The sequence below is a fragment of the Zosterops lateralis genome (assembly GCF_965231275.1).
Source record: "Zosterops lateralis genome assembly, chromosome: 4".
Lineage (NCBI taxonomy): Eukaryota > Metazoa > Chordata > Aves > Passeriformes > Zosteropidae > Zosterops > Zosterops lateralis.
Genome location: NC_139765.1, coordinates 1,709,103 through 1,732,583, shown reverse-complemented (window position 1 = coordinate 1,732,583; position 23,481 = coordinate 1,709,103). Strand labels below are relative to the sequence as shown.

General features: G+C 46.5%; 1 protein-coding gene across 18 annotated transcripts in view; it reads right to left on the bottom strand.

Moving 5' to 3' along the window:
- Positions 1–49: 49 nt before the first annotated feature.
- Positions 50–23,481, bottom strand: part of CACNA1C (calcium voltage-gated channel subunit alpha1 C) — a gene marked incomplete at its 5' end in the record, with an annotated part of 450,110 nt that continues 426,678 nt past the window's right edge. For 12 of the 18 annotated variants that reach the window (XM_083858937.1, XM_083858940.1, XM_083858954.1 and 9 more), the window contains 11 exons: positions 50–7,188; positions 7,451–7,768; positions 10,575–10,678; positions 12,201–12,310; positions 12,783–12,911; positions 15,088–15,440; positions 16,789–16,923; positions 17,968–18,095; positions 19,540–19,641; positions 21,274–21,376; positions 22,409–22,505. In XM_083858937.1, the coding sequence (XP_083715063.1) occupies positions 6,892–7,188; positions 7,451–7,768; positions 10,575–10,678; positions 12,201–12,310; positions 12,783–12,911; positions 15,088–15,440; positions 16,789–16,923; positions 17,968–18,095; positions 19,540–19,641; positions 21,274–21,376; positions 22,409–22,505 (1,876 nt within the window). In that variant the 3' untranslated portion in view covers positions 50–6,891. Of the gene's footprint in view, positions 7,189–7,450; positions 7,769–10,574; positions 10,679–12,200; positions 12,311–12,782; positions 12,912–15,087; positions 15,441–16,788; positions 16,924–17,967; positions 18,096–19,539; positions 19,683–21,227; positions 21,377–22,408; positions 22,506–23,481 lie in introns of all 18 variants that reach the window. The other 6 variants (XM_083858953.1, XM_083858948.1, XM_083858952.1 and 3 more) reach the window with 1 other exon arrangement.

The following is a 23,481-nucleotide window of genomic DNA, read 5'->3' as shown; positions in this document are numbered from 1 at the left end:
AATTTTAAAATAACATCATTCCTTAGATAAAAATGCAATCTTACAGGAATATACATTTGTCCCACACAGAGATGACCCTAGAGCTCACTGGCGGGCCATTCGCTCTAACTTTCCTCTGTTGATTTTAAAACGTGCGAGAGGGCAAGACGGACTCTGGCACTGATGACAGGCTTACATGATGGTTACAAACTGTACAGCAGTATTTACAAAAGCATTTCTGTGGGTTCATGAAAACTAGATATAAAAGTGTGGAAGGAGGTAAAGAATTGAGACGGGGAAGGGCTTGGGTGGAGGTGCAAGGGAGGGCTGGGAAGGTGGGCAGGGAGTGTAGGGAAGAGTGGGAGAGGAGGTTTTATATCTGGACTGATTTATACTTGAGAGAGGTCATTTTACAGCTCTGGGCAATTCAAATGAAGGCAAAACACTTATATTTATCAACATTTATAGCTGATGATCAGAGCAGGAAATGGTGCTCCAGGGCCTGAACTTAAGAGGTGCTGAGGAACCCCATCTTCCCTGAAGTCACTGGGAGACACTGGTACCCAGTACCTTGCTGGGCCAGACCCAAACCTTGCACAGACAGTACCCCCAGACCTGAAACCCTTTGGATCTTGCAGTGCTCAGTCCTTGGTGTTGATGTGAATTCAGACTGAGTGAGAGATCAGCTCCTAAATTACACTTTGGCTCCTGAAACTGGACTAGAATCCAACCACTTCTTGCCAGAATTCACCCAAAGTGACTCATCCCTTGCTCTATCTTGCAGTTGTTTGGAGGGAGATTCATCATTCGGAATTGATTTTTTTAAGGCAGTTTTATAAGTATCTCCCCCCTTTTTTTTTTTTTGTGTGTGATGCAGCAATGTTTGTCAGAGATATTTACAATCTCACTCCTCCTCCTCCAAAATCTTCCCACATTCAAACTGTCAAGACTAAATAAGCTTGAAACAATCATTTCTATGAGCAATCATAAAGTTGATGATGTTTAGATAGTATTGGCTGCCAGTCTACATAGGTGCTTGAGATGGGAGCAGACTGACTTAGGATGCTTAAAATACTGAAAGCTTTTCAGCCTAACTGGGAAAGAGCTAACAGAAAAACACAGGTATTTAATCACCTGAATGATGATGCTGACAAATGGTGTCTGAGTGTGTGGTTCTGTCTGGAATAGGGAAAAGCCTTGGAAAGGGGTTGATGGAAGGTTGGCAGAAAATTCTGTGGCTGAATGGAGTGACGCCTGCTCTGGCCTGGGTCTGTCCCTGCTCCCCTGGGCCTGGGATGCAGCCACTAATCCTGGCCTAAGGAAAGGACCAGCAACTCCAGGCTGCAGGAGTGGAGGCAGAGTGCCTGACACGGGGTAGAAAAACAACAGCATGGGAGTGTGGAGACAAGCTCCTGATCCTGCCTAACTAAGCCCTTGGGTAATGCTAATGAAGATTCCCTCATTACATGCTCATTGGTGCTGCTCCTCTCAATTAGCCCTTTAGAAAGGGACTTGATTAAGTTGCCTAATTGTCCCCTGCCACCTGAGATCTCTGCCATCCTCTGGGGTTGTGACACCAGCCCTGCCTGGGCCCACCAGCTGTGGCAGACCTGGCAGAGAATACTGTGAGGCATCTCAAATGACAGTGGACACTCACATTTAGGCAACTGAGTCGAGCCCTGTGCCCCTAAAGAAGGCCTGGTTTTTATGCTCAAGTGTTAAGTTCCCTGTAAGGGGGTGGAGAAGAATGGAGAATTTAACTAGAACACTAAAGTTTGTATCAGAAAAGGTTGGGTTTTTTTTTCCCATTCCAGTGGCTTTTGTGAAAGCAATTGGAGCCCATTCTGTCTTCAAAACAGGACATATCTCCTGCTGTGCTTCTGCCCTCACCCACCCAACCTCAGGGAGCTGTAGCAGCGAGGCCAGAGTGGTTTTAGCTCTCCAGAAATAAAGCAGGAACAGAGATAGAAGCTCCACGAACTGAGATCCCATTGGAAACTTTCTGGATCCCTGGGCTTGCTCACCCAGAATAAAACTTTAAAAGTTTCACAACATTCAAAAGAAGAAAAAATGAAACCCTGCGCAGCTATTGAGAATTGTATTTCTTAGACTTCTTTGAAGAAATAGGGGAAAGATGTAATTGAATTTTTCAGGGCCCAGTTCTGTTTTCCACATTTTTTGCATCAATACAAACTCTAATGGCCTCCAGCCTCATGTTACGAAGATGGAAATTTGGGCTTGGAATGTTTTCTTTATACGAACTACAGTTTTTATTATGGGAACTGATAAATCTCCAGAATCTACCAGAAACCCCAACTGGATTCTACTTTGATGTTGTTGTGCTCCGAATTCCCCATTCAGTGCTCCTCTTCCCCCCCAGTGGCTCTGCTGTGGGGACAGTCACAGCAGCACCACGGATGTACCTCAGGATACTCAGTTCTGTCTCAGTAGGGCTGTTTCATTTCAGCTCCCTGGACCAGTGGCTTGGGGTTTCTCACCTACAGGTACAAATCAAGGCCTCCAACTCCCCGTGTGACACAGGTGACCCAACCCCACGGGCTCGGGGTGCCGCCACCTCTGTCAGGATGTGTCTGTGTGCAAACGTGCGTACATTTCATACAGCAATCTCAAACTCGGGCAGAAAAGACACAGGAGCCTGGCTGAGACCCATACAACTGTTATATTGGCGTCAGTCTAAAGAAAGCAATGATACATTGCTTTTGGAAATTATCAAGAAATGTAAAAAATGCATTTGCCCTTTTTTTTTTGTTTGTTGTTGTTGTCGTCGTCGTAGTCACCGGGGCAGGGTTGTAAGTCAGAAAACAAAGCAGAAATAGATGCGGTTCTGTACATGGCGCCTCTCTGGCTGTCCCTCCGTGCTGGGGTGGGGTGGGCAGGGCAAGAAAACAGGCAGGACCCCCTGCAGTAGCAGCAGCATCGACACCATCATCGTCCACATGTCCAGCTGAAGAGGCAGACGATGCACAAAAAGGTCTGTGGACAACGAAAACTCCAGCTCGGGATCGTGAGTTCTGTTTGCTTTCCCATCACGTCAGCCACACAGAAATAGGGAAGAAAAAAAGAAATGCACCCGATGTGGCTGGCCCAGTACTGTCTGGACTAATGAGCAGGAGTGATACAGGGAGGAGGTTTGTTGTTTTATAAGAAATGTCTTTAGTCTGCAGTGTCCTCTTGCGAGTCAGAGATGCTCAGAGGCAAACAGCAGAACGCTTTCCCCATTCTTTCCCTCCACGCCACGTCTCAGCCTTCAAAGGTTCCTTCAAAGCTTCCATCCACAGCACAGTGATTGTACCCACCATCCACTCCCATACACAGGGAAACACTCCAGGAACTAAACCTGCCCCCTCCTTCCCACTGTCCCCCAGCCTCTGCCTCACTCACAGGAGGCAGCAGCTCTTTGCTCAGGCCTGTCACAATGTGCACGTGTGAAGTACCTCAAATGAAAAATAAAAAAAAACCCAAAAAAAGCCACCCTCCCCAGAGAGAGAAATTTGCACAGCTGGCACCAGCAATTACTAAACTTAACACCTGCCCCTCAAACCACAGAAGTCATTTGCATTCTGTTAACCACGCATTTTCCATTCTGCAGCACCTACGGAGTCTTCCAGGAGAGAGTGGGGTTTCCCCTGGCCACTGAAGGCTCTGACCCTCAAGGTAGTAGCAGCTTTCACCTGGGGCACAATTCTTCCTGTCATTTATCTTCCATCAAGAAAAAAACCTAAAAGATGGGCTGTCAAGCATCCAAAATGCTCATTGTCATCACTAATTCAGTTTTTCAGGGGTGAAGAGCACCTGTCTTCCATTGGGAGGGTCAGATGGACTTTGCAGTGAAAGAAAATGAGTTAGGGAGCCCTTACAGTGCATTTTCCCCTTTCAAGTACCTTTGGAGCACATCAGCACCAGCAGCAGCAAACTCACAGGGAGACACAAGTGTGTGCCCATCTCCATACAGGCACTAGGGATGAAAGGATGAGACTGACTCACATCAGCCGGTTATTTTCTCCTTGAATTATGACTCTGATGACAGATGCTTGTACAAAATGGATTCCTATTTCTCTAGTATTTGGTTTTTTCCAAGCTATCTTGAGCTGATACTGGCCACTTCAAGAAGTACAGTCAAAACTACCCTTTGCTATTTCTGCTTTACGCCCCAGAGAATTTGAGAGGAAAAACAAGAGCGTCACAAGAATAATGTAATCAATGTATGCAGTGAAGGGTGTCCTCGGACAGCTGCAGAAGCTCAAGATTTGAATCAGAGTTTAGCTCTGAGTCAGATCACACCTCAGAAGTGATCTGCAAGTTTGTGAATCATCCAGAGGAGAGGGGAAAAAACAGCAGTAGTCTAGACAAAAATCTGTTGCATAAAAATCTAACAATACGTGCCTGTTTTTTCAGCCTCTCTCAGGGTTAGGGCCAACCGTCAGTGTGAGAGAGTTTCACACCTACTAGTCAGGAAATGTGGCTGGAAATGCTGTGCTGCCAGATTTTTTGTGACTTAGTACCTGACCCATCCACTAAAGTCTGGACAGAGGATTGAGACCATGCACAGGAACACCAAAAAGTCAGTTGGGACCTGCATCTTGACCAGACTGCAGCAATTCTCCTAATAAAGATCCACAGCTCTATCCCTCTGCTTTCAGCTCAGACCAGGGTTAGATAATCAACTATTCTCATTCTTGCATTTCTTATCCCAGGATCCTCCTAAAATTGATCAGCTATTTAATAAAAGAATTTTGAAGCCAGATTTTTTTTTTCCCCCCTTCAATTGCTGGTGCCAGCTGAATGTGTTGGATGGATCTGCCAAATGGGCTTTGGGGGTCTTGCCACCCTTGAGTGGGATGAGACCTTTAGAGGAACTGAGCAAAAAGAAAGGAAACAAAGCCTGAATAAAATGTCCCAGTCTTGGGAAGAAAGATTCTCTACCGATAAAGAATCGTGCACATTAAAAGGGAGTGAGAGGAAGAAGGAAAATGAACACAAGATATGCAAAATCAGTAACGTTCAACCTGTCAGTGGATTGCAGAATAGTTACTTACACCAGGTACACTTTGTTCATCGTACAAATTAAAAAAGGAAAAAAAAAAAAAACCAAAAATAAAATAGTACCCTTTCCCCAACCACACGTAAAAAAGCACTTAAAAGTTCAAAGGTAAAGCTTGGCACATTCCAAATACGAAATGATTCACTTGACATGCAGCAAAATATACAAGAAGTGATTCTTTTTTTTTTTTGCTTTTTTGTTTTTAAACAAACTTAATTCGATTCATTTATCTTTGCTTGGCACAATTGCAATTCATTTTTAAAAAAATATTTGAAAAATACTGAAACTGACCTGAATTCAAGTATAACGGTTTCTTCAACAGAAACATTATCAATGCAATAAAACATCACACGGAAATATATCGAAGCGTAACGTCTTCTGGTTTGTTATTTTTTTTTTCTCTTTTGTTTCCCCCTCCCCACCCCTGTAAATTTTTTTCTTTTTCTATACAGTTTTAATGCCAACACGACTTACAATTTTTTTTTTATTTCAAAATCAATATTATTGCATTGTTTTTGCATATCTTGTGGAACAGAAAATGCAAAGTTACTGATTTCCCTTTTCGAAAGCAGAGACAGTGGTTTGTTTTTGCATTCGAATGGCCGCAGACACAGATCTCCCCGGGGCGTGGGGAGCTGCTCCTACACACTCACACCCACTCGCTCCCATTGCTCCCACGCTCACAGATACACTTAGCACTAAAAAAAGAACCCAAATCAATCACTCAAATGTGCAAGACTATATCAAGTGCATTGCCTACTATCTTTAAATTATAAAACGACAACGGAAAAAATAAACCCAAACAACAAAAAAAATGGTTTTCAGTCGCTAGTAAATAAAATGACAAATTTCTCGGTGTACATAATGGTTGGTAAAACTCATCTATCGTTATACTTCTACCAAGTTCCAATGGAGAAACCCATTTTAACCCCCCCCAAGTTTAAATAATACAGCATGATCAAACCAATTTAACATCTGCAAAGGTGAAAATAAACCAAAACAAAAAAAAGGTCGGTGATTACAAAACGCTGTAAACACTCCCTTCTCCCTCAAAAAATAATAATAATTATAATAATAATAAAATAGTCAAAATAAAAACTGCAACATGCTTTCAAGAAAATACCAAACTGCGAAACAAGAACTCCGCCCTTCAGCCCCGCCGCCACGCCTGCTCGCCCATTGGCTGGCACAGTTGGCGCGCCGAGCTCTGATTGGCCGGCAGGAGACCGCCTGAGCTCGGATTGGCTGGCGGATAACTGCCCGAGCTCTGATTGGCCGGCAGGGGCCGCCGCCGGAGTCTCGGCAGAGCGGGGCCGCGCCTTGGGCGCCCGCGGGCTTCTCCTGCTTCCTCCTCCCCGTGGCCGTGTGGGAATCCACAGCAGAAGTCTTCCTCTCCTTCCCAATCCAAGGGCCTTGGCTTTATGGAGAGACGGTGAGGCTCATACAGAATATGTGCAAAATGATTTTTTTTTACAAGCAAGGTTGAAAGACACCCGTTTGGCGCAGGGTCCTTTTGGCTAGGGCCATCCACAAGAAGCTGAGGTTCCCCTTGGTGCTCTGGAGGCAGCTTGTCGTTCCTTGTGCAGGGACTGAAAAAAAGAGGGAGCTGGCTCTCCTCCTCTTCTCCTCCTCCTCCTCCTCACTCTTCCTTCATGGACACGTGCTGGGGTTATATCCGCTCCTGAAAAGCTTTCTTACACCACCCAACTCTGCGACTCGTCCCAACAGAAATGAATGAAGAACGCTGTTCCGGTTACTCCAGGTCACGAGAACAGTGAGGCACTTCTGAAACAAACCCATTAGGAACATTGAAACAAATAAAAAACCAGCATCGCTTCCAGCCCTGGCAACTACAGGCTGCTGATATAAATCCTGCTGTCCTTGAGCTCCTCCTGACTTATCCTACAATCCGGGTTCTGCACCTCTTCCTCTTCCTCTCCTGCACTGTCCTGCCCTGGGTCCCTGCAGTTAGCAAAAGGCAAGAGGTTGCCATTGGGGCTCTGCTTGCTGTTACCATTGAGAATGTTGTCTGCTGCATTTTCCATCTCTTCTATCGTCATGTCGCAGGCGTCTGCGAGCTCCTGGGTCGTGACCTCAATGAACTTTGGATCTTGAGCAAACTGCATCAGTCCTTCCGAGATCAAGACCTTCGAAAGCGTGGGCAGGGTGAGGGGGGACCAGAACACAAAGACACGTGTTAGTAACCCTGCAAATATCACCTCTGCCACACCTCCAACACAACCCTCATCACTGTTGGGTTTCCTTCTCCCATTCACGCCTCTAAACGCCCCTGTTGGGAGAAAGGTTCTCCTGCTCATGGCATTGAGGACAGCCATGGATCTATTTCCCTACTCTTTCACCAGGACCACATTTCTACCCATCAGTGCCACAATATCCCGGCTCTCTTACCGCTTCCACCAGGCTGCTGGCGCTGCCGTGGAACTGCCGGCTGCTCCCTGCAGTGGGGCTGGGCACGGTCAGGGACACGGGCCGGGCTCTCCTGGGGCTGCCGCCGCTCTCAGGGTACCGGGAGCCGCAGTGCACCGACGGCAAGCTGCTGTTGAGCTTCTCCGAGGACTCGGCGCCGTCGAGGCGCAGCGTGGGGATGCTCTGCTGAGGCCAGCCACGGTTGCAGGGTGTGGCAGGGGGAGTAGCGCACAGACGAGAGAAGGTGGTGGGGGAATGGCTTCGCTGCAGCAGGGGACTCAGGCCGGCCACTGCTAACGCCTGCGGACACAGGAGGGATGAGGTGAGAGGGAGATCGCAGGGACAGAACAAGGAGGTGATGGAGAAACCGTCCAAGAAAGACCTGGAGGGTTGTGGAAACAGCTCCTTGAAGGGTTTGGGATGTGTGCTGCAAACTCCTTCTGCAAGATTTCCTTTAAATGGTGTGCCCTGTGCTGGTGCCAAGCACTGGATTGGGAATTTTCACAAGTGCGGTTCTTTAGCCTGGGAGCCACAGCACGAGAGATACAGTCCCATTCCCATGGCACTGGCAGGAAGAATACAGCCCCATTCCCATGGCATTGCCAGCAGGAGGGATACCGCCCCATTCCCATGGCACTGCCAGGAGGGATACACTCCCATTCTCACAGCAGTTCCAGGAGGGTACAGCCCCATTCCCACAGCAGTTCCAGGAGGATACACTCCCATTCCCACAGCAGTTCCAGGAGGATACAGCCCCATTCCCACATCATTACCAGGAGGGATACAGCCCCATTCCTCACAGTGCTGCCAGAAACACCAACCTCTTCTCCACTGAGGGAGACAGCAGCTCATTTCCCCACCACTGACACCACACACAGCACAGGCTTTTTACTGCCAGTTGCTGTTTTAAGAGTCTGCTGAGGGACCTGAACAGACACTAGATGTGAATTTAAGATGTGTGTGCAGTTGGCAATAACTCGAAATCCACCACTGGATTTTAAGGCATCTGCTGCTGGTGGGAGGATCAATATCTGATGAGTACACTTTCAGCCATCCAGTCCTTCCTGTAGTCAGACACACAACCTCTGAGTCATCCAGCCTCCTCTCAGAACTAAGTCCTCAGGAGGCCTCTCGTTGCACAGGGCTGATCTGATATCAGATTGATGGTGACTGCTTCCTCGTTCTATAAGCAAGACTGTCAGAGTCATAAGCTCATCTCACAGAGCTCATGGCTGAGCAATGAAATAAATGCACAGAAACTGTGGATTGTGTCGTGTTCAGTCTCTGTGTTCAGTCTAAGCTAACTGTGCAGAGAGGCACTGGCAAGCCTCCCTTCTCTTCAATGCCTGCCTGAAAACACTGCCTCAAAATCATGACTTACACAAGACTTGCTCTTGCCCTTTGGTGATGCTTCTTCCCTCCACTGACCACAGTGGGACCGAACTGACTAATTTAAACTAGACAGCTCACTTAAAGCTATCTAATATTCAGTGGAGCTCAGTCCATCTGTCACTGAAATCCTTGGGAACTGATAATTATGTTGTGCTGATGACACTGAAAAACTGAATTAATTCTTAGTCATCTGCAAATTTACCAAGGCTTTCTCAGGAATTGGATACCAGATTCCTATGAAAATACAGTGAGGAAGAAAGCCCTTAAAACTTCTTCTGAATAAAGCTGTGATGACCTCAGCACATCCCTTAAACTGCCAGGACTTCAAGTGGAGACCTGGCTCTGTCAGGCAGGACAATGGAACCAATTTTTCAGCTTGTTGGCAGAAACTTCCACAAAACGTTCTATCAAAAAAATGTCAGCTTCTCAGGAAGCTGAGAGAAGCTCAGTAGGATTGCTTTGAGCTTCAGCTGAATACATTTACATATCATGATGTGCAGGTATTCCAGGAGAACACCTCTTCAAGCATTCACAGCAACACAATACCTTAGGTTTAGCAGAGACAACCTCTCCACTCTGTGGTCTTATCTGAGGCACTGTGGCTGCTTAACATTTTTGTAACTGTGAATGTTGCTGAGTCCAGGGTGGCCCTTCAGTCTGGCTGAGTGACAACACCTGTGTGGGCAGAGCCCCTTCCCTGCAGGTTTTGGGCTGCCTGGTGGGATGAGGAAGGGTAAAATAGCTCCATATTATTTGTAGAGGTTAGAGGAAGATTATTCTGTTGGCTCTGTGGGCTGAGAGGGCTGGGAGGCCTGTATTCCCTCTGCCTGGCCCATGGGAGGGCAGGAAGTCTCAGGAGGGCAGTTGGTGCTCTGGTGAACATAGGAAGCTGTTTCCTGACCAATTCTTCCCTGCTCCAACACATTTTCTGGTTGTCCCTGCCACAGCTGTAACTCTCTGCAGACCATTGCTTTCTGGAGCTCAAGAATTAAAGGATAACTCTCTGGAAGTGGAGGTGAGAAAAGCCAGGGAGCCTCAAGCCCATTCCTCTCTCACTCTGACTTCTCACTCCTCCCATTCCTCCTGTGTGGCATTTTCTGCCCTTGTTGCAGCCTAAAGAAGTGGCAAAGCCATTCTGCCCTGCCTGGGGGGACTGCACAGAGCAGGAAGCCACACCTGCAAGGCTGGCACTGCCATCTGCACCTGTTTCTTTTATGGTGACAAAAAGTGGCATCATCAAACCAAAAAGACAAAGATTTCCTCTGGAGTCTGACAGCTGGCTAATCATCTAGGTACATGTTTAAGCATATATTTGCTAGGCTGCTGAACACAGTTGCAAAGGGCTTAAAGAAGCTGATTGATTACATGGAATCAGTTTATGTTTTAAAATGGTTAATTACACTTACTGGTTACCTTTAATTACCTTAAAGTAGACTGTGCATGCTTTATTCATGTGCATACTGTCATCAAAGCCGGTGTAATTGCACTGCAGCATGCAATTTGGGTAGTTATTTTCATCTTTTTGCTGGTGTTTTATTTTATTCTTTCACAGGCATGAGAAAGTGATAACTGTGGCTGACTGGGAATGATAAAAATCCTGACTGCTAAACCCTGGGCCTTTAGTGTGGGTGAGAATCTATCTCAAATGGCTCTTAAACAGGGGGTTGGGATGCTCTGGGGGGCACTGCAGGTGTCAGGGGTTATTAACACTCACCTGATGATGGACCAGATGCAAAGGCAGGACTGTCTTCTGCGAGACATCCACACCCTGGTTTTTCTGTCTTTTCAAACACTCTAAGTGAAAAGATGCTCTTCGACCTGCAACAGCAACACACACAATGTGTCCATCACTCATGATACACTACAGATAATCTGTTTTCAGTTTCTTACACTGCAATCCCACTGTGCTGACAAACACATGCTTTGGGCTCTGTCCATTTCACCTAACACCACGTGTTGCAATGTGCATTTTGGGTTTTCTAAAGTTCTGTATGATTTTTTGTTATTTAGTTAGGGTAGGACCATAACCACACCCTTTCTAAAGCAAGATGTGTTTACAGAAGGCACTCAGGCATCACAAACCAATCAACACTGCCAGGTAGGATTCTGAACCCTTTTCTCCTTTAAAACCACATGCAGCTGGTTTCCCAGTCACATTGTTTGCTTGCTATAAAGTAAAACTTTACTTCTCTCAATATGAGAAAGGTACTCCCAATGAGGAGTTTAAAACTACTGAAAAGTATGTTTATGCTTAAGTGCTCTACTTCTGAAAAATGGCCAATAAATCCAGTATTAAAGATTCAATACGTGGCACACTAAAATACTTTGTGGTCTTCTTGATTTTGTTGATGTTGATACTGGATTGTTGAGAAAAATCAACAGTTTCTCTCAGGGTTAGAGAAAATACATTATAACCCAGAGAATGAAATGTTAAAATGCAGGTTAAAAGTATTTCCTCTTTCTAGAGAAAAAAAAACCCCAACTACTAAGATGAGTATGACACGAGTATATAAATATTCACTAGAATGTAGTTAGTGAAGCATTAAATCAAGGGCTGACTGCCTTTCAGATAAATATAGAAGTTGCCATTGCCTAATATTTTAAGATTTGAAAAAAAGTAAATGTTGTTAGGACAGTGAAGGATCCTGAAGGATTTCACTGAAGATTCACTTTAAACATGACACTACGCTGTTATTCTGTAAAAATGTATTCTATACATGACCAGATTCTTTTTAGTTTCTCCCTTCAGAGCCCTTTTTCACCACACCAATACTCAGAAAAATGCTATACCTAAAAGAGTTCATTTTGTCACAGACTCTCTTGGTACTTCCATAAAACCTTTGTGATTCATGGGTTTCACCTGAACAGCGAAGCACTTGAAAATCTCCAGGTACAATTAGATCAGAAGGCAAATTTATGTTGTATTAATTTAATCTGACATTCAGTGTGTCCCTGGTAGCAGACAAAGGACACAATCTCTCGTTTCTCCTTGCTGAACACACACACAGAGCAGAACACTGCAGACTCAAGGCTCACCTATTCACTGCCTCCCTGGTGATTGTTTGGAGAGTCCACATCTCTCAAATAAACTGCCTTAATTCCCAGGCAGCCTTGATCAAACAGATCATAAGGACTGTCCAAACAGCCCCAGGTTCATCTGTTGGCTGAGTGTGAAGCCAGCAGAGCCCTGTGCCTGATCAGGACTGTCTGCACACCCTGGGACTCCTGACCTCACCAGCTGAATGCAGCAAACAGCCACACCCGTGCCCACACGAGGCTGGAATTCCTCCAGGGAGATGTGGGAACCCCAGCAAGGTGGAGGAAAACACAGGGAGGTTACCTAGAGCTGAGGAGCACAGAAACCCCTTCTTCGGAGAGGGCCGGCTGTCCTCTCCTTTGTTGTTTTCTGGTGGAGTGAGTTGTCTGTTTTCATCATCTTGGTATGCAAGCCTGCAAGGAGAGCAGAGGGGTTTAGAAAAGCAGCTGAATTTGGGTAGAATAAACCCTCTTCCAGCAAGGAAGGCAGGAAGGTCATGCTAGCAGCAAAGGGATGCAAGAGTGAGCTAGCTCCAAACTATTACTGGTCCAGGAGAAGTAACAAGAGACCATGAGACAGAGAACCCTCTAAAAATGAGCTCTGGGGACATCAGGGGGTAGAAGTGAATGTGGGGGGCAGCCCTGCTTGATCCAGATGTCTCATTCAGGGAAGGAAAGTCCTAGGTGAAAAATATCCTTTTCAATGTTACCTCTAGGGCTGAACTGCATTTTTAAAAGAAATTATTTTCTCATGTTTTGATTTGTCTAAAATTTTCTGACCTCCTCCCGTAAATGGAAATTTTTGTAGAAGAATGTCACCTCTTCCCACCTCTCCCCCTTAATCAAAGAACCACCCAAACACCTTGACTAAAGCTGCAAAGCTCACATTTCGGTAGAGAGCAGACTTGGTTCACTACAGTACTCAATGTCTTCATTCAAATTTTCATCATAAGTCTCATCCTGAGACACTTCCTCTTGGCAAACAATTGCCAGCTGGCTGTCTCTGGAGCTGGAGCTAATGAGCAAAAGAGACAAGTCAAGATATGGAGACGGTAAAGACAACCTGTTACAAAGACGAGAATGACAGGCTCCATCTGTCTCAGTTTATTATAATGCTAAAGAGCCATCATAGGAAAAATCAATGGCTGAACAGAGCTACAGAGTTCACAAATACAAGGCAACAACCTTTGTCTGTGTCCTCTTTCACAGGACAAGTTTCTGAAAACAATACTGAGCAACACTGTTCATGTATTTTGTCATTTGTGACCACCTGTGGTCCATTAATGTGCACATCACACATTTCCAAAGATTCACCTCACTGAACTCACTGTAAAATCTGAGATGGGCTCTCAGGAATAAGCTTTTTCCCTCGTTGCAAAAGACTTGGTTATGGATTTCAGAGAAGCCTCCTGGATACCCACAGTAACCTTTTAATCTCTGTGATGTGGCCTTTGCCTCCCAAATCCCTCAGTCTGCACCAGCTCTGCCCTCTGCCTCTGGTCCCATTCTCATCCTTGCTGGCTTTTCCACCTTTCATCCCTTTTTTTAACTGCACAGTGCTTCTGCTGAACTCAGTGGGATCTGTCCAAAGCCTTAGGTGTTCCAGCCCTCAATTCCCTGCTTGCCTCCTCTCTGTCCCCGTGTTTCACATTTCAGCACTTGTATTTCACTTAATTTGGACTTTGTATTTTCTGAGGAGGTGGCTTGAATCTTTGAGGTATTGGAAACAATTTCAGTTTCTTACTGGGATTTGCAGAAGAGAGAAGAGTGGCTTTTTTTTATTAATTTTTTTCCATCTTTTAGGGACTGGAGGGGCGACATTTTCTTGTTATCTGGTTAAAGCAAAAACCATTGGGAGAAATGTGGGTTGTATAAAAGAGCCTGTGGGACAGTGCTGCAGTGACCTTCCTCTGAAATGGGAGGCAAGTAACACTGCTGAGGTGCAGAGGGGAAAAAAATCAGTACCTGGCATCTCCTCCTGTTCAACTGTCTGTGTTTAGCCAAAACCATACAGAGTTTTTGTATGAACATGCCAGGGTGCACTTTACTGTGCTGTGATCAGAGAATGTGCAAATGTGTGAGCCCAGCTAGAACCTCTAAAAAAACCCCAAATCTAGAAAATAGCCAGAACACGGATCACTATGTGCCCCGAGTTGGGAGAATTTTCTGGAGCTGTCCTGGTGATCAGTATCTCTATTTCAGCCCTACTGGCACCAAAAAGGAGAGCTCATATGCAGCATTAGTGGGAATTTGGAGTTTGAACAGGAGGGAGAGTAGTGGGTCTCACACCCAGGCAGCGTTGGAGGAGAACACGTACCGTGCCAGGCTCTCGTAGTAATGTGTCCTAATGCAGGGAACGTGCCCAGGGAAGCAAGGAGAGAAAAGAACACCCCGTTAGCAGTGTCACACCAGCACGAGTCAGCAGGGAGGAGGGCAGAGGGGAACACAGCTTGTGCAACCCCCGTGACCTCCCTCAGGAAGGCGTGAAATAGAAAAACCACGGGACTCTTCACTTGGGCAATTCCGCACCCACTGAAGTTCCTTATTGTCCTATTCTGTCCTTTCTTAGGGCAGAATTTGGCCACCTTTTCACACTGTTCCCTCTCTGCATAGAAAAAAAAAAAATCCATCTCTTTCCTGCTGTTTCTGAAGGTATTAAAAAAATCTCCCACTGAGAAAAATTATATTCCTTTTGTGTGTGTAGAGAGCCTGAAAACTGTCCAGAGAAGGGGATTTTCTTCTCTTTGTTTCTGAAAACCTTGCCTCCCTCCTGGCAGAATATCTTTGGTGACCTCTGTAGGGATGTGATCTGCTGGATGAAAAACCACTGACTTCAACAAAGCTCCCTGTTGGGCCGTTAAGACATGAAGAGCAATCTCCTTCAGCTACCAGTTGGCAAAACACCTCCCTGTGGTGAAGGAGGGGTAAATAAGGTTCTCTTTGGATCTTACAAAGGTTTCTTCCTGACAAAGAAATTCAGTGTGTTGGTCAGCAAGAGTGCTGGTGCTCTGCAGTGGCCACTTGGTGCATGTTTGTGGCACTGTGGGCTTTGGAGAACCAGAAGGCTCAATCCAGGCTGCAGGCTGGGCAAAGCCTGGGAGTGACTTCAGCTCAGCAGCAGCGCTCTGGTGTTTGCATGCACCTTCCAACACCTGCTCCCTTGGCTCTCCCCGTCTGCTGGGAGGACTTACCTTTTGGATGGGAGTTTCCAGGGAGCCTCCTGCACACAGATGGTAGGTGACAAAGGTGTCCCGTGGCCCTCCACGGTGCTGACAGTGCTGGGGTAGCTGGGTGGGCTGGGGAAGCGGCACAGGGCAGTGTTGTTGGCGTTGTTGATGTTGGCATTGGAGCCTGAAGATGAGTAGCTGCTGGGAGTGAAGGTGGAGTCCACCAGCTTCTCGTGGGATGGAGACTCGGTGTCCCCGTGGTTGTTGCCGGACTTGTTGATGTGCAAAGGTCTCTGGGTGGTGAAGGTCTGGGGGAACCCGCTCCTGCCGTCACTTTGGTAGTAGCTGACGTGGTTTCCAAACAGGCCTCCAGCTCTCTGCCACAGAAACAGAAAGGAGTTTTCCTTTGTGAGTGAGATGTGCAAGGCCACATCCCAGTGTTTTCCTGCTTAGACTGTTCTTGAGGGAAAAAAAGTGAGGACCAAAGTGAGCACGATGGCACTGGTGCTGTCTGTTCCAGAAGGCAGTGTGAGGACTGCTCTGTCACAGGGGCTGAGAACACACAGGCTGGGATTTCAGAGGACTGGCAGGCTCCTAGAGAAACACCAACAAATTCTGGGCTTCCATCTCCACCTCAGAGAAACTCAGAGAGAGTTCTCAGAAAGAGAAACTCTTGGCGATACAAACCAAGGAATGTTTGTCACTAGTCCTTGGCCTCAGGATATAAATCCCACCAGTCCTGGGAGTCCAGGACAGGGTATAGATGCAAGAACCAGTAGCTGCTGTCTGGTTTTCCCAGTGCAGTTGCAAAGGGACATTTAGATATCAGGGGGAATTTGAAAAGAGCATCAGAAACTATTAAGAACCTGGAGGAAGAAATGAAGAGAAATTTAATGAGCCAGTTATGTTTAGATGGTGGGTAATGAAAGGGACTGACAGCACCTTTCTGTAAAGAAAGGAGGAAAATGCCAAAGGAGAGGAAAAGTTACCAAAGAAAAGAATTATAAGAAAAAATAAAGAAAGGATTTAGCTAAGTTGCTCAGAAAGTTTTCTCCTTCCATAGGAGCTCTGTTGGGTCCTTGTGTGCTTTTTGGAAGGATGGTACCAGTGCTACTGAAAGGAGAGAACAAAACACTAAAGTGTGCCTGGCTGCTGCTCTGCAGATTGTTAGATGGCTGCACTGATCTGCTCTTTAATTTAGGTTTTGAGGGAATCTTCCACTGAGGAGTTTCCCTTGAGAGAAAGAGAGAAGGAATTGGGGTGAAACTGTGCAAAGACCTTAGGACCTTTCACTCAGCATCTAGGTCCACCACTGTTTTCTAGTAAGAGCTCCAAAAGAAGGAGGGCCCAGCTGAAATGCAGAAAGAACAGAAGAGAATGTGGCACTCTTTTGCCCTGATTTTTCAGCTTTCTGACATTTTCACATTTCTACTGGAGCTTTCTCATGCTTGTAACAAAAACAAAGAACTGATATTTTGTAAACAACACATTCCTTCCAGGTGGAAGGACAAATTGATGGACTTCTAAGTTGACCACTGGGGTCAGAGAGGTGTTACTCTCATCCTCCAATCCCTGATCAAATTCCAAACCCTATTTAAACCCCAAACCATAATAAACTTCCTCTCTCCTCACTTTTCAACATGACGAGTGAGTGTCGTTCTTTCGTGTCCTCTAAAAACAACACTCTGAGCTCAACCTCAGCCCGCAAACTTGTTGAGAACCTACCCGGAAGATATCATCCTCAGAGGCAGCAGAAACAGCTTCTTTCATGGCCTTGTCCAGCTCCTCCTCAGCTGTCAGGTCTCCAGAGATGGCTCGGCGGATCTCGGGCCCGATGTCGTGCAGCGTGCGCAGCCCAGCCTGCAAAACAGCAAACTATAGAGCTTCATATCTCCGAGTGGGCACAGGAGGGACTGCAGCATTGCCATTGCTCCCTAAACACTGTGGGGCCCCTTTGGTTAACATTGCACCCCCCCAGCTCCTTAGAGAAATGCCAGCAAATTCTGGGCTTTCATCTCCATCTCAGAGAGAAAAAATCTTGGCGATACAAACCAAGGAATGTTTATCTCTAGTCCTTGGCTTCAGCACAGCAGGGCATGAACATAAATCTACAGGTCTGTGGGCTTTGAGCTCTGGGTTCTCAGATCTACAACCAGAAGCTCTGGAGCAGCCACACTTCCAGCTGAGCCATGTGCTTTGGTGCATCAGAAAATCTCTTCTGTTTAATCAGCAGTTTAAATAGGGATTTAATAACTAAGCTCCTGGCATCTGGACCTGCAAAGTCTTCAAAGCCCTCACTGGCTGGAGTCTGTTCCAAAGAGTCCATCCAGCTGTGGGTGTACTGAGGCCTCATTCTGTGTTTGTGCCCACACCACAGCACTTTTAGCTTGCTGAAACTCCAGAGTCACCCTTTTTTCTCAATGTATCCTTGAGGGACATAAGTAGTACTGCTTGTACAGTCAAAAAGGTTTTTTCTCCTTGACAAATAGCCTGGTAATCTACTGAGTGAACATGTATCACAGTGGGAAACAGATCCCAGTCCTTACAGTCCTGCCCATTGGATGGCCTTTACGCTTTTTAAGTGATTTGGCCTCCTGGCGACATGCACTCAGAATGGGTCAAATATATGTGTGAGTAAACAAATGCCTGTAGGACATTTCGTACCAGTTCTCTAATTTCAAATATGACTGTCAGATCGATGAATTGTGATTATGCCTCACCTGTGCCTTCCATTTCCAGAGCTAAGGCATTGTGAGCCCACGGTACACAGGATTGGTGTGATAATCCAAGGGGTCCTTTTTTTTGGCAGGAATAGCCCATTGCAACCCCCAGGATGGCTGAGGAGGGAAGTGGGGCTCCCTGTCTCTAGTGTACCCCCCATGGCACTCGGGGCCCGCTTGTCACCTGTAAGGAGAGCGCGTTGCGCTGCGAGGGCTTCCCCACCAGCCCCTGCTCCTTGCGCTTCTTGAACTTCCTGAAATACTCCTGGATCAGGAAAGTGGCGTAGAACTTCCCCACAGTCACCTCGTCGTCTGCAGAGGGGAGGGTGGAAAAATAAATTCAGTAAGGAGCTGATTTATCGCCGTGTTTGCCTTGCAGAAACACCGGGTGCTGCATCTCCGCTTTTTTATCAGGATTCAGGGGTGAAGGAAGGGATTGTGACACTGTTGTACACCACAGTGACACAAAGACTCCGACTTCAGAAGGCTGAAAATGACTCCTTTATTCTTGGGATGTGTCTCCTTTATAAACTATTCTACACAGACCAATTCGATTGGTGAAACAAAGGCAAACCTCTTCAGTCACATTGGTCAGACCAGAGGGGACATCAAGAAGAAGCCCCTCCTAGGATGTAAACAAATTTGCCATTACAAAAACATGTCTCTTGTTTACAGAAAGTTCTCTGGGAAAGGAATTTCAGAAACCAAAAATCTCAGGCATGAACCAGGGCTACAGGATTGCTCCTCAGCCAGAGCTTGCTGGGAATAGTCAGGAGAGGTGTAGGTGGTTTCCACAGAACCCCTGGCTCTGGTTTCCACAGAACCCCTGTTCATGTAAGGGGTGTTTGCTCATTTAGGCCTTGCAGAAACACTGGGTGCTGTCCATCTCTCCTTTTTTATAGCATCAGGGTGGTGCAGGGCTGAAGGAAAGGATTGCTCCTCAACCAGAGCTTGCTGGGAATAGTCAGGAGGAGAAGTGCAGGTGGTTTCCACAGAACCCCTGGCTCTGGTTTCTACAGAACCCCTGCAGCAGGAGCACATCTGACCTTTGCAGTCTCTGGTGTTGGTTAACCACAAAGGATCTTGTTTTAGCAGCAGCCTCTCAGTCTGGGTCAACACATGCTGCTGTCTTGTGACAGCCTGGGGGAAGACTTATTCACAGGCTGGCTGGGCAACAGCATCTGACTGATCATCCATCCTGCTCTGACCCTTCTGTGCACTGGAATTCTGTCCCTTTGTGCCCAACATGGGTGTGAGTGAGCAGAGATCACCTCTCCCCCGAAATGCAGTCACAGCTGTGTTCCCACACAATAAAACCTGTCACTCAGCCAAAATGTGTACTAACATTGTTCTCCAGGTAGCTCTCCTCCTTTCTGCAAACCCAGTGGAAATTTTAGAAGACATGGTCCACTGACTTCAGAGCAGGCTGAACAAGGCTCAGGACCTGGCTGCTTCTGGTGGCTGCCTGCCAAATGCTGTTTTGTGCCACCTGGGAAGTCAGTGAATGCCACTCTGGATGCTTATGCACCAACTCCTATTTATGCACTATTTTTTTTTTTTCTGTCCCTGATTTCTCAGCAGTAAGAACAACATATCCATGTCAGTACAGAACAGACTTCAGCCTGATGAAATACAGATAGCTTGGAGAAGAAAGCCTGTTCTCCTAATTCCACCTGATTGTGGACAGGTGAGGGAAAAAAAAAAACCAAAAACAAACCAGAGAGATTCAAAGACAGGGACAAGATCCTGCACTCACCACCTGCAGGAGGCACCACCTGGTCCAGCAGCTTCATACTGGTGCGCTTCCAGATTTTCTTAATTATTGCTCTCAGCTCTTCGTTGGCTTGCTCCAGGTTACCTGCAGGGTGAAAACCATCAGAGACAGGAATTAAGCAGACCCTGCAGAGGAGCAATTTAATGTCTGGCATGGAAATCTCAGGAGGTAAATATCAGAGTGTTTTCAGCAGTGGAAAGTTTTGGACCAAGAGACGCTCAGACCATTCCTAAAGCTCCCTCACAGCAAGAGGTCATCTTCCTAAATATGCATAGTCATCTCTGGGTAGGGAGGTGACTTTCCTCCTAGATTTCCCATTTCCTCTCAAATGAGTCACCTTCAGTTTTATTTCTTGATTTATGTACATTGAACCCCCTCTCTTCTCTCTCTAGGTGTCTGAAACCAGTTATCTTGTCCTCCTAAAGGTGCTGTTCCTGCAGGTTTTCTTATTTCTCCCCAGCACCAAGGCTCCTGAGGGTGCTGCACAGGGCTCTGCATGGCAGTAGTCCTGGTAATAGAGTGCAGTGAAGTTAGAGACACTGAATAACTTGCTAAGGATGGAACACATGGACAGCATCAAAGGCAGAAATCTAACTCAGCAGGGCTAATCCAAACTCCTGCCCTGACCACTTGAAAGATCCTGCTAAGGCAAGAAAAAAAGCAGTTTGAGGCTTTAGATGGTTTTCCAGGAGTTCACTGGCAATTACTTCAAGAGCTTGAGGTTCAGACAGACAAGAAAATTGAGTCCTTTTTGGGTCTCTGTTTCATAAGACACAAAATGTCTTACAGGGATTGTGAGTGGCTTTTTCCTCAGGAGAGTCTCTTGTGCTACAAGTCAAATTCTGTTTAGCACAACTTTCAAGGCCTTAATATATTTTTTAAAAAATTTAATTTTTCATTTTGCCACTGTTTTTCGGCTCAGCTGTGTACAGCTGGCATTGTAAGGTAGAGCTCTGCTGGTCACTGCTTCCCCATTCCTGAAATGTGATGCAGCCACTCCTGAGGCAGAGGTGTTTGGCTGTGAATCACACACCTACACTCTTCTCTTTTAATGCATCTCATTAATACATGAAGCCAGATTTTGACTCAGCACCAACACCTTTCATTACAGCAGGTGACAGAGTGCAACAAAGAGGACAAGCTGAGCCCCAAATCTTGTCTGCTTTCCTCAAATGTACCTGCTGTCTATGCAAAGCTATTAACAGTCCCTTTGCTTCTCATCTGCCTTTACAACACCACTGTTACTGCAATGTGATGTTAACTCATGCTAATGGAAACACAGGAGGAGCTTTTTGTGAGATGAGACCCTCGAGTCCAAGCTCTTTTATCTCCCCTGGACTGGAAGATCAGTGGCAACAGCAGTCAAGAAGTGGCTCAGCTCTGCAGAAAGGCTTCTTTACCCTTTGTCCTTCTCTTAATTGCTGTGTGAGCTGCCATTGATCTAAAACTTTAAACTTTCAGGCCACTGTGAAGAATGTGATCAATAATTTGAGATGATACTATAGGAAGCACTGACTTCCTAGGTAGTGGGAAACACTGTACTTTCCCTAGAAAATATTATTCCTCCAAACCTTTTTACATAACTTTTTGTCCCATGGGCTGCATATGAGGAATTTGGATCATTTTAACCAAGATGTCCCAAGATGTTGGTTTATTCCAGCTCAGGACACCTTGGCATGAACACCTCTGTATCCCTGCAGTCAGCAAGCTTCTCACCTTCTGTCTTGATCCTCAGGGCTGTCCTGACCAAGGCAAAGAGGGTGGCATTGAACATGACAGTCCCATCGCTGTTCAGGGGCATGTTCATGGAGACAAGGCGCTGTGGGGTGAAGAGAAGAGAGACAACAATCACACTGTCACACCTGGACTCAAACATGCTCTTTCCTTATGACCTGCCACCCCTCTGATGTGAATATCCATGGCCTGTGGGTTAGTTACACAATGAGAGTGCCCTGTTATTGCTATCTCTCCTAATCTGTCTCGAGGTGGGTGTTTGACTCCATATTGTTCTTGGGAGCTGTATTTAACACAGATGTGCTCTCCTAACCACACAAAAAGCTCTGAGTAGTGCACAACCCACCTGCTGGTGACCCTCCAGCCCTCGAGTGGTTTTTTGCAGCCTAGAGGAGCTGGTGAGAGGCACAGGGCAGCCCAGGGGTTGCTGCTGCTGGCTCTGCCTGGTGGGCAGTGAACTGGGATTGCCCAGTGAGTGAGGCAGGGTCAGCTAGAAAACACCCCAGGAGGCTGTTTAGTGTAAAACAACTGCTCTGATGGAAGGCAGCTCAAGCATGGGGGCTGGAATTAGATGGTCTTTAAGGTGACTTTCAGGCCAAACCATTCTGTATTCTGTAAGTCAATCTCTGGTTTAGCTGCTGTGAGCTCAGCTTCCTCCTGATGTTTTGGGAAGGTTGAGCTGGAACAGAGACTGGACAGAGCCAGACAATAAAGCTGGGATTTATTGAAAGGCCTCCAGAATCCACCTTGGGCAGGACAGGAGCCTGACCAGGGCTACACCCAAGGTGGACCCAAAATGGTCACAAAATGGACAAATGGTCACAAGGTGTTACATTTTTATAAGTTTTGGTCCATTTGCATGTTGGGGTTTAATTGTCCAATTCCAGCTGCAGGTTGTGAGGTCCCATCCTTCTTGTTCCTCCCTCCAGCCCAGCCTTGTTTGTGCTTTTGGGGCTGAAAGTTGTCCTTGGTGTGCAGCAGGAAAAGGATTTGTTTTGTGTCCCTGCTGTGTGCAGAGCTGAGTGACACTGACTGTGAGCTCAGAGCTGCACCCCTGGGCACCACAGAACCTGAAATACATGGAAGATAAAGCTAAAGGCACCACCCCAAGCCTTACTTTGCAGGCCACCCTGTGAGGGCAGAGCTTCCCAAAGCCCAGGGGGGGCTGGATCCGCCGGAGCAGTGTCACCACATCCAAGTGTTTGATCCGTCCCCTGGAGGAGAAAGCACAGTCAGGGCTGCACCCTGAGCAGGGCTGACCTGCAGAGTGCAGCTAAAAGTGTCACTGAGGTCTCTCCCAGCCTCATGCTGCTGCTCCCTGTAGCCCAGGAATAGCTTAAAGGATTGTTATTTCAGGTTTCCTGCATCTGGCAATTCTGCAGGATTTGCCCAGCACTCATCTACCTTCTGCTAGTGCAGAAATCCCAGCTGCCAGTCATACTTGAGTCAATACTTGCAGGAATTGACCTCAGCCTGTTCAATGTTGCAGTCTCTTAGTGCATGAACAGATAATTTGGGGTTCTCTTCCCATCACTGACCTGCTCAAAATAAATATCTACTTATTTCCTTGCTGGGCTGAGGCCCATGGCAGGCAGAGAGGTATAAAGGGTCTATTTCCTTGTGGTTTACCTCCCACATAAATAGCCCCAAGCCACTGCCTTTTAATACTTGTTTATGCTTGGGGCTGTCACTAGAGCGAGCACAAAACAAAGCACTGAACTTCCTCCACAGCAGCACTTGGGTTTCTCTTAAATTTGGTAAATGGATTCTCAAATGAAGAATTCTCTCATGGAGGGATGAAAGCTCCCAGAGCCTGAGGAGGGGCATGGGATGTGGATGAGTTTCCCATTTATAAACAGGGAGGAAAAGGGAAGAGCTGAGTGCCTGTCTATTTTATGGCTTCAGCCACTGTAGTCTTGCCTTCAAGCAAGCACAAATAGTAGCATCTGTTTTGTTAACAAAAGGCATATTTAACTAGAAGTCTGTGCTTATTCCCCATCCATATTAAAAGTCCCCAGCCTGGGAGGTCACTGTGAACAGGAGGAAGTGTTTAAATTCCTGTGTTACTCTCATAATGTGACACACCCTCACACAGGGCAGAACCTGAGGCCAGACTAATGTCTCCTAAAGAGATCTGCTTTTACTTTACACCCAAATCTCTCTCCATGGCTTTTGCATTATGAAGGGGGC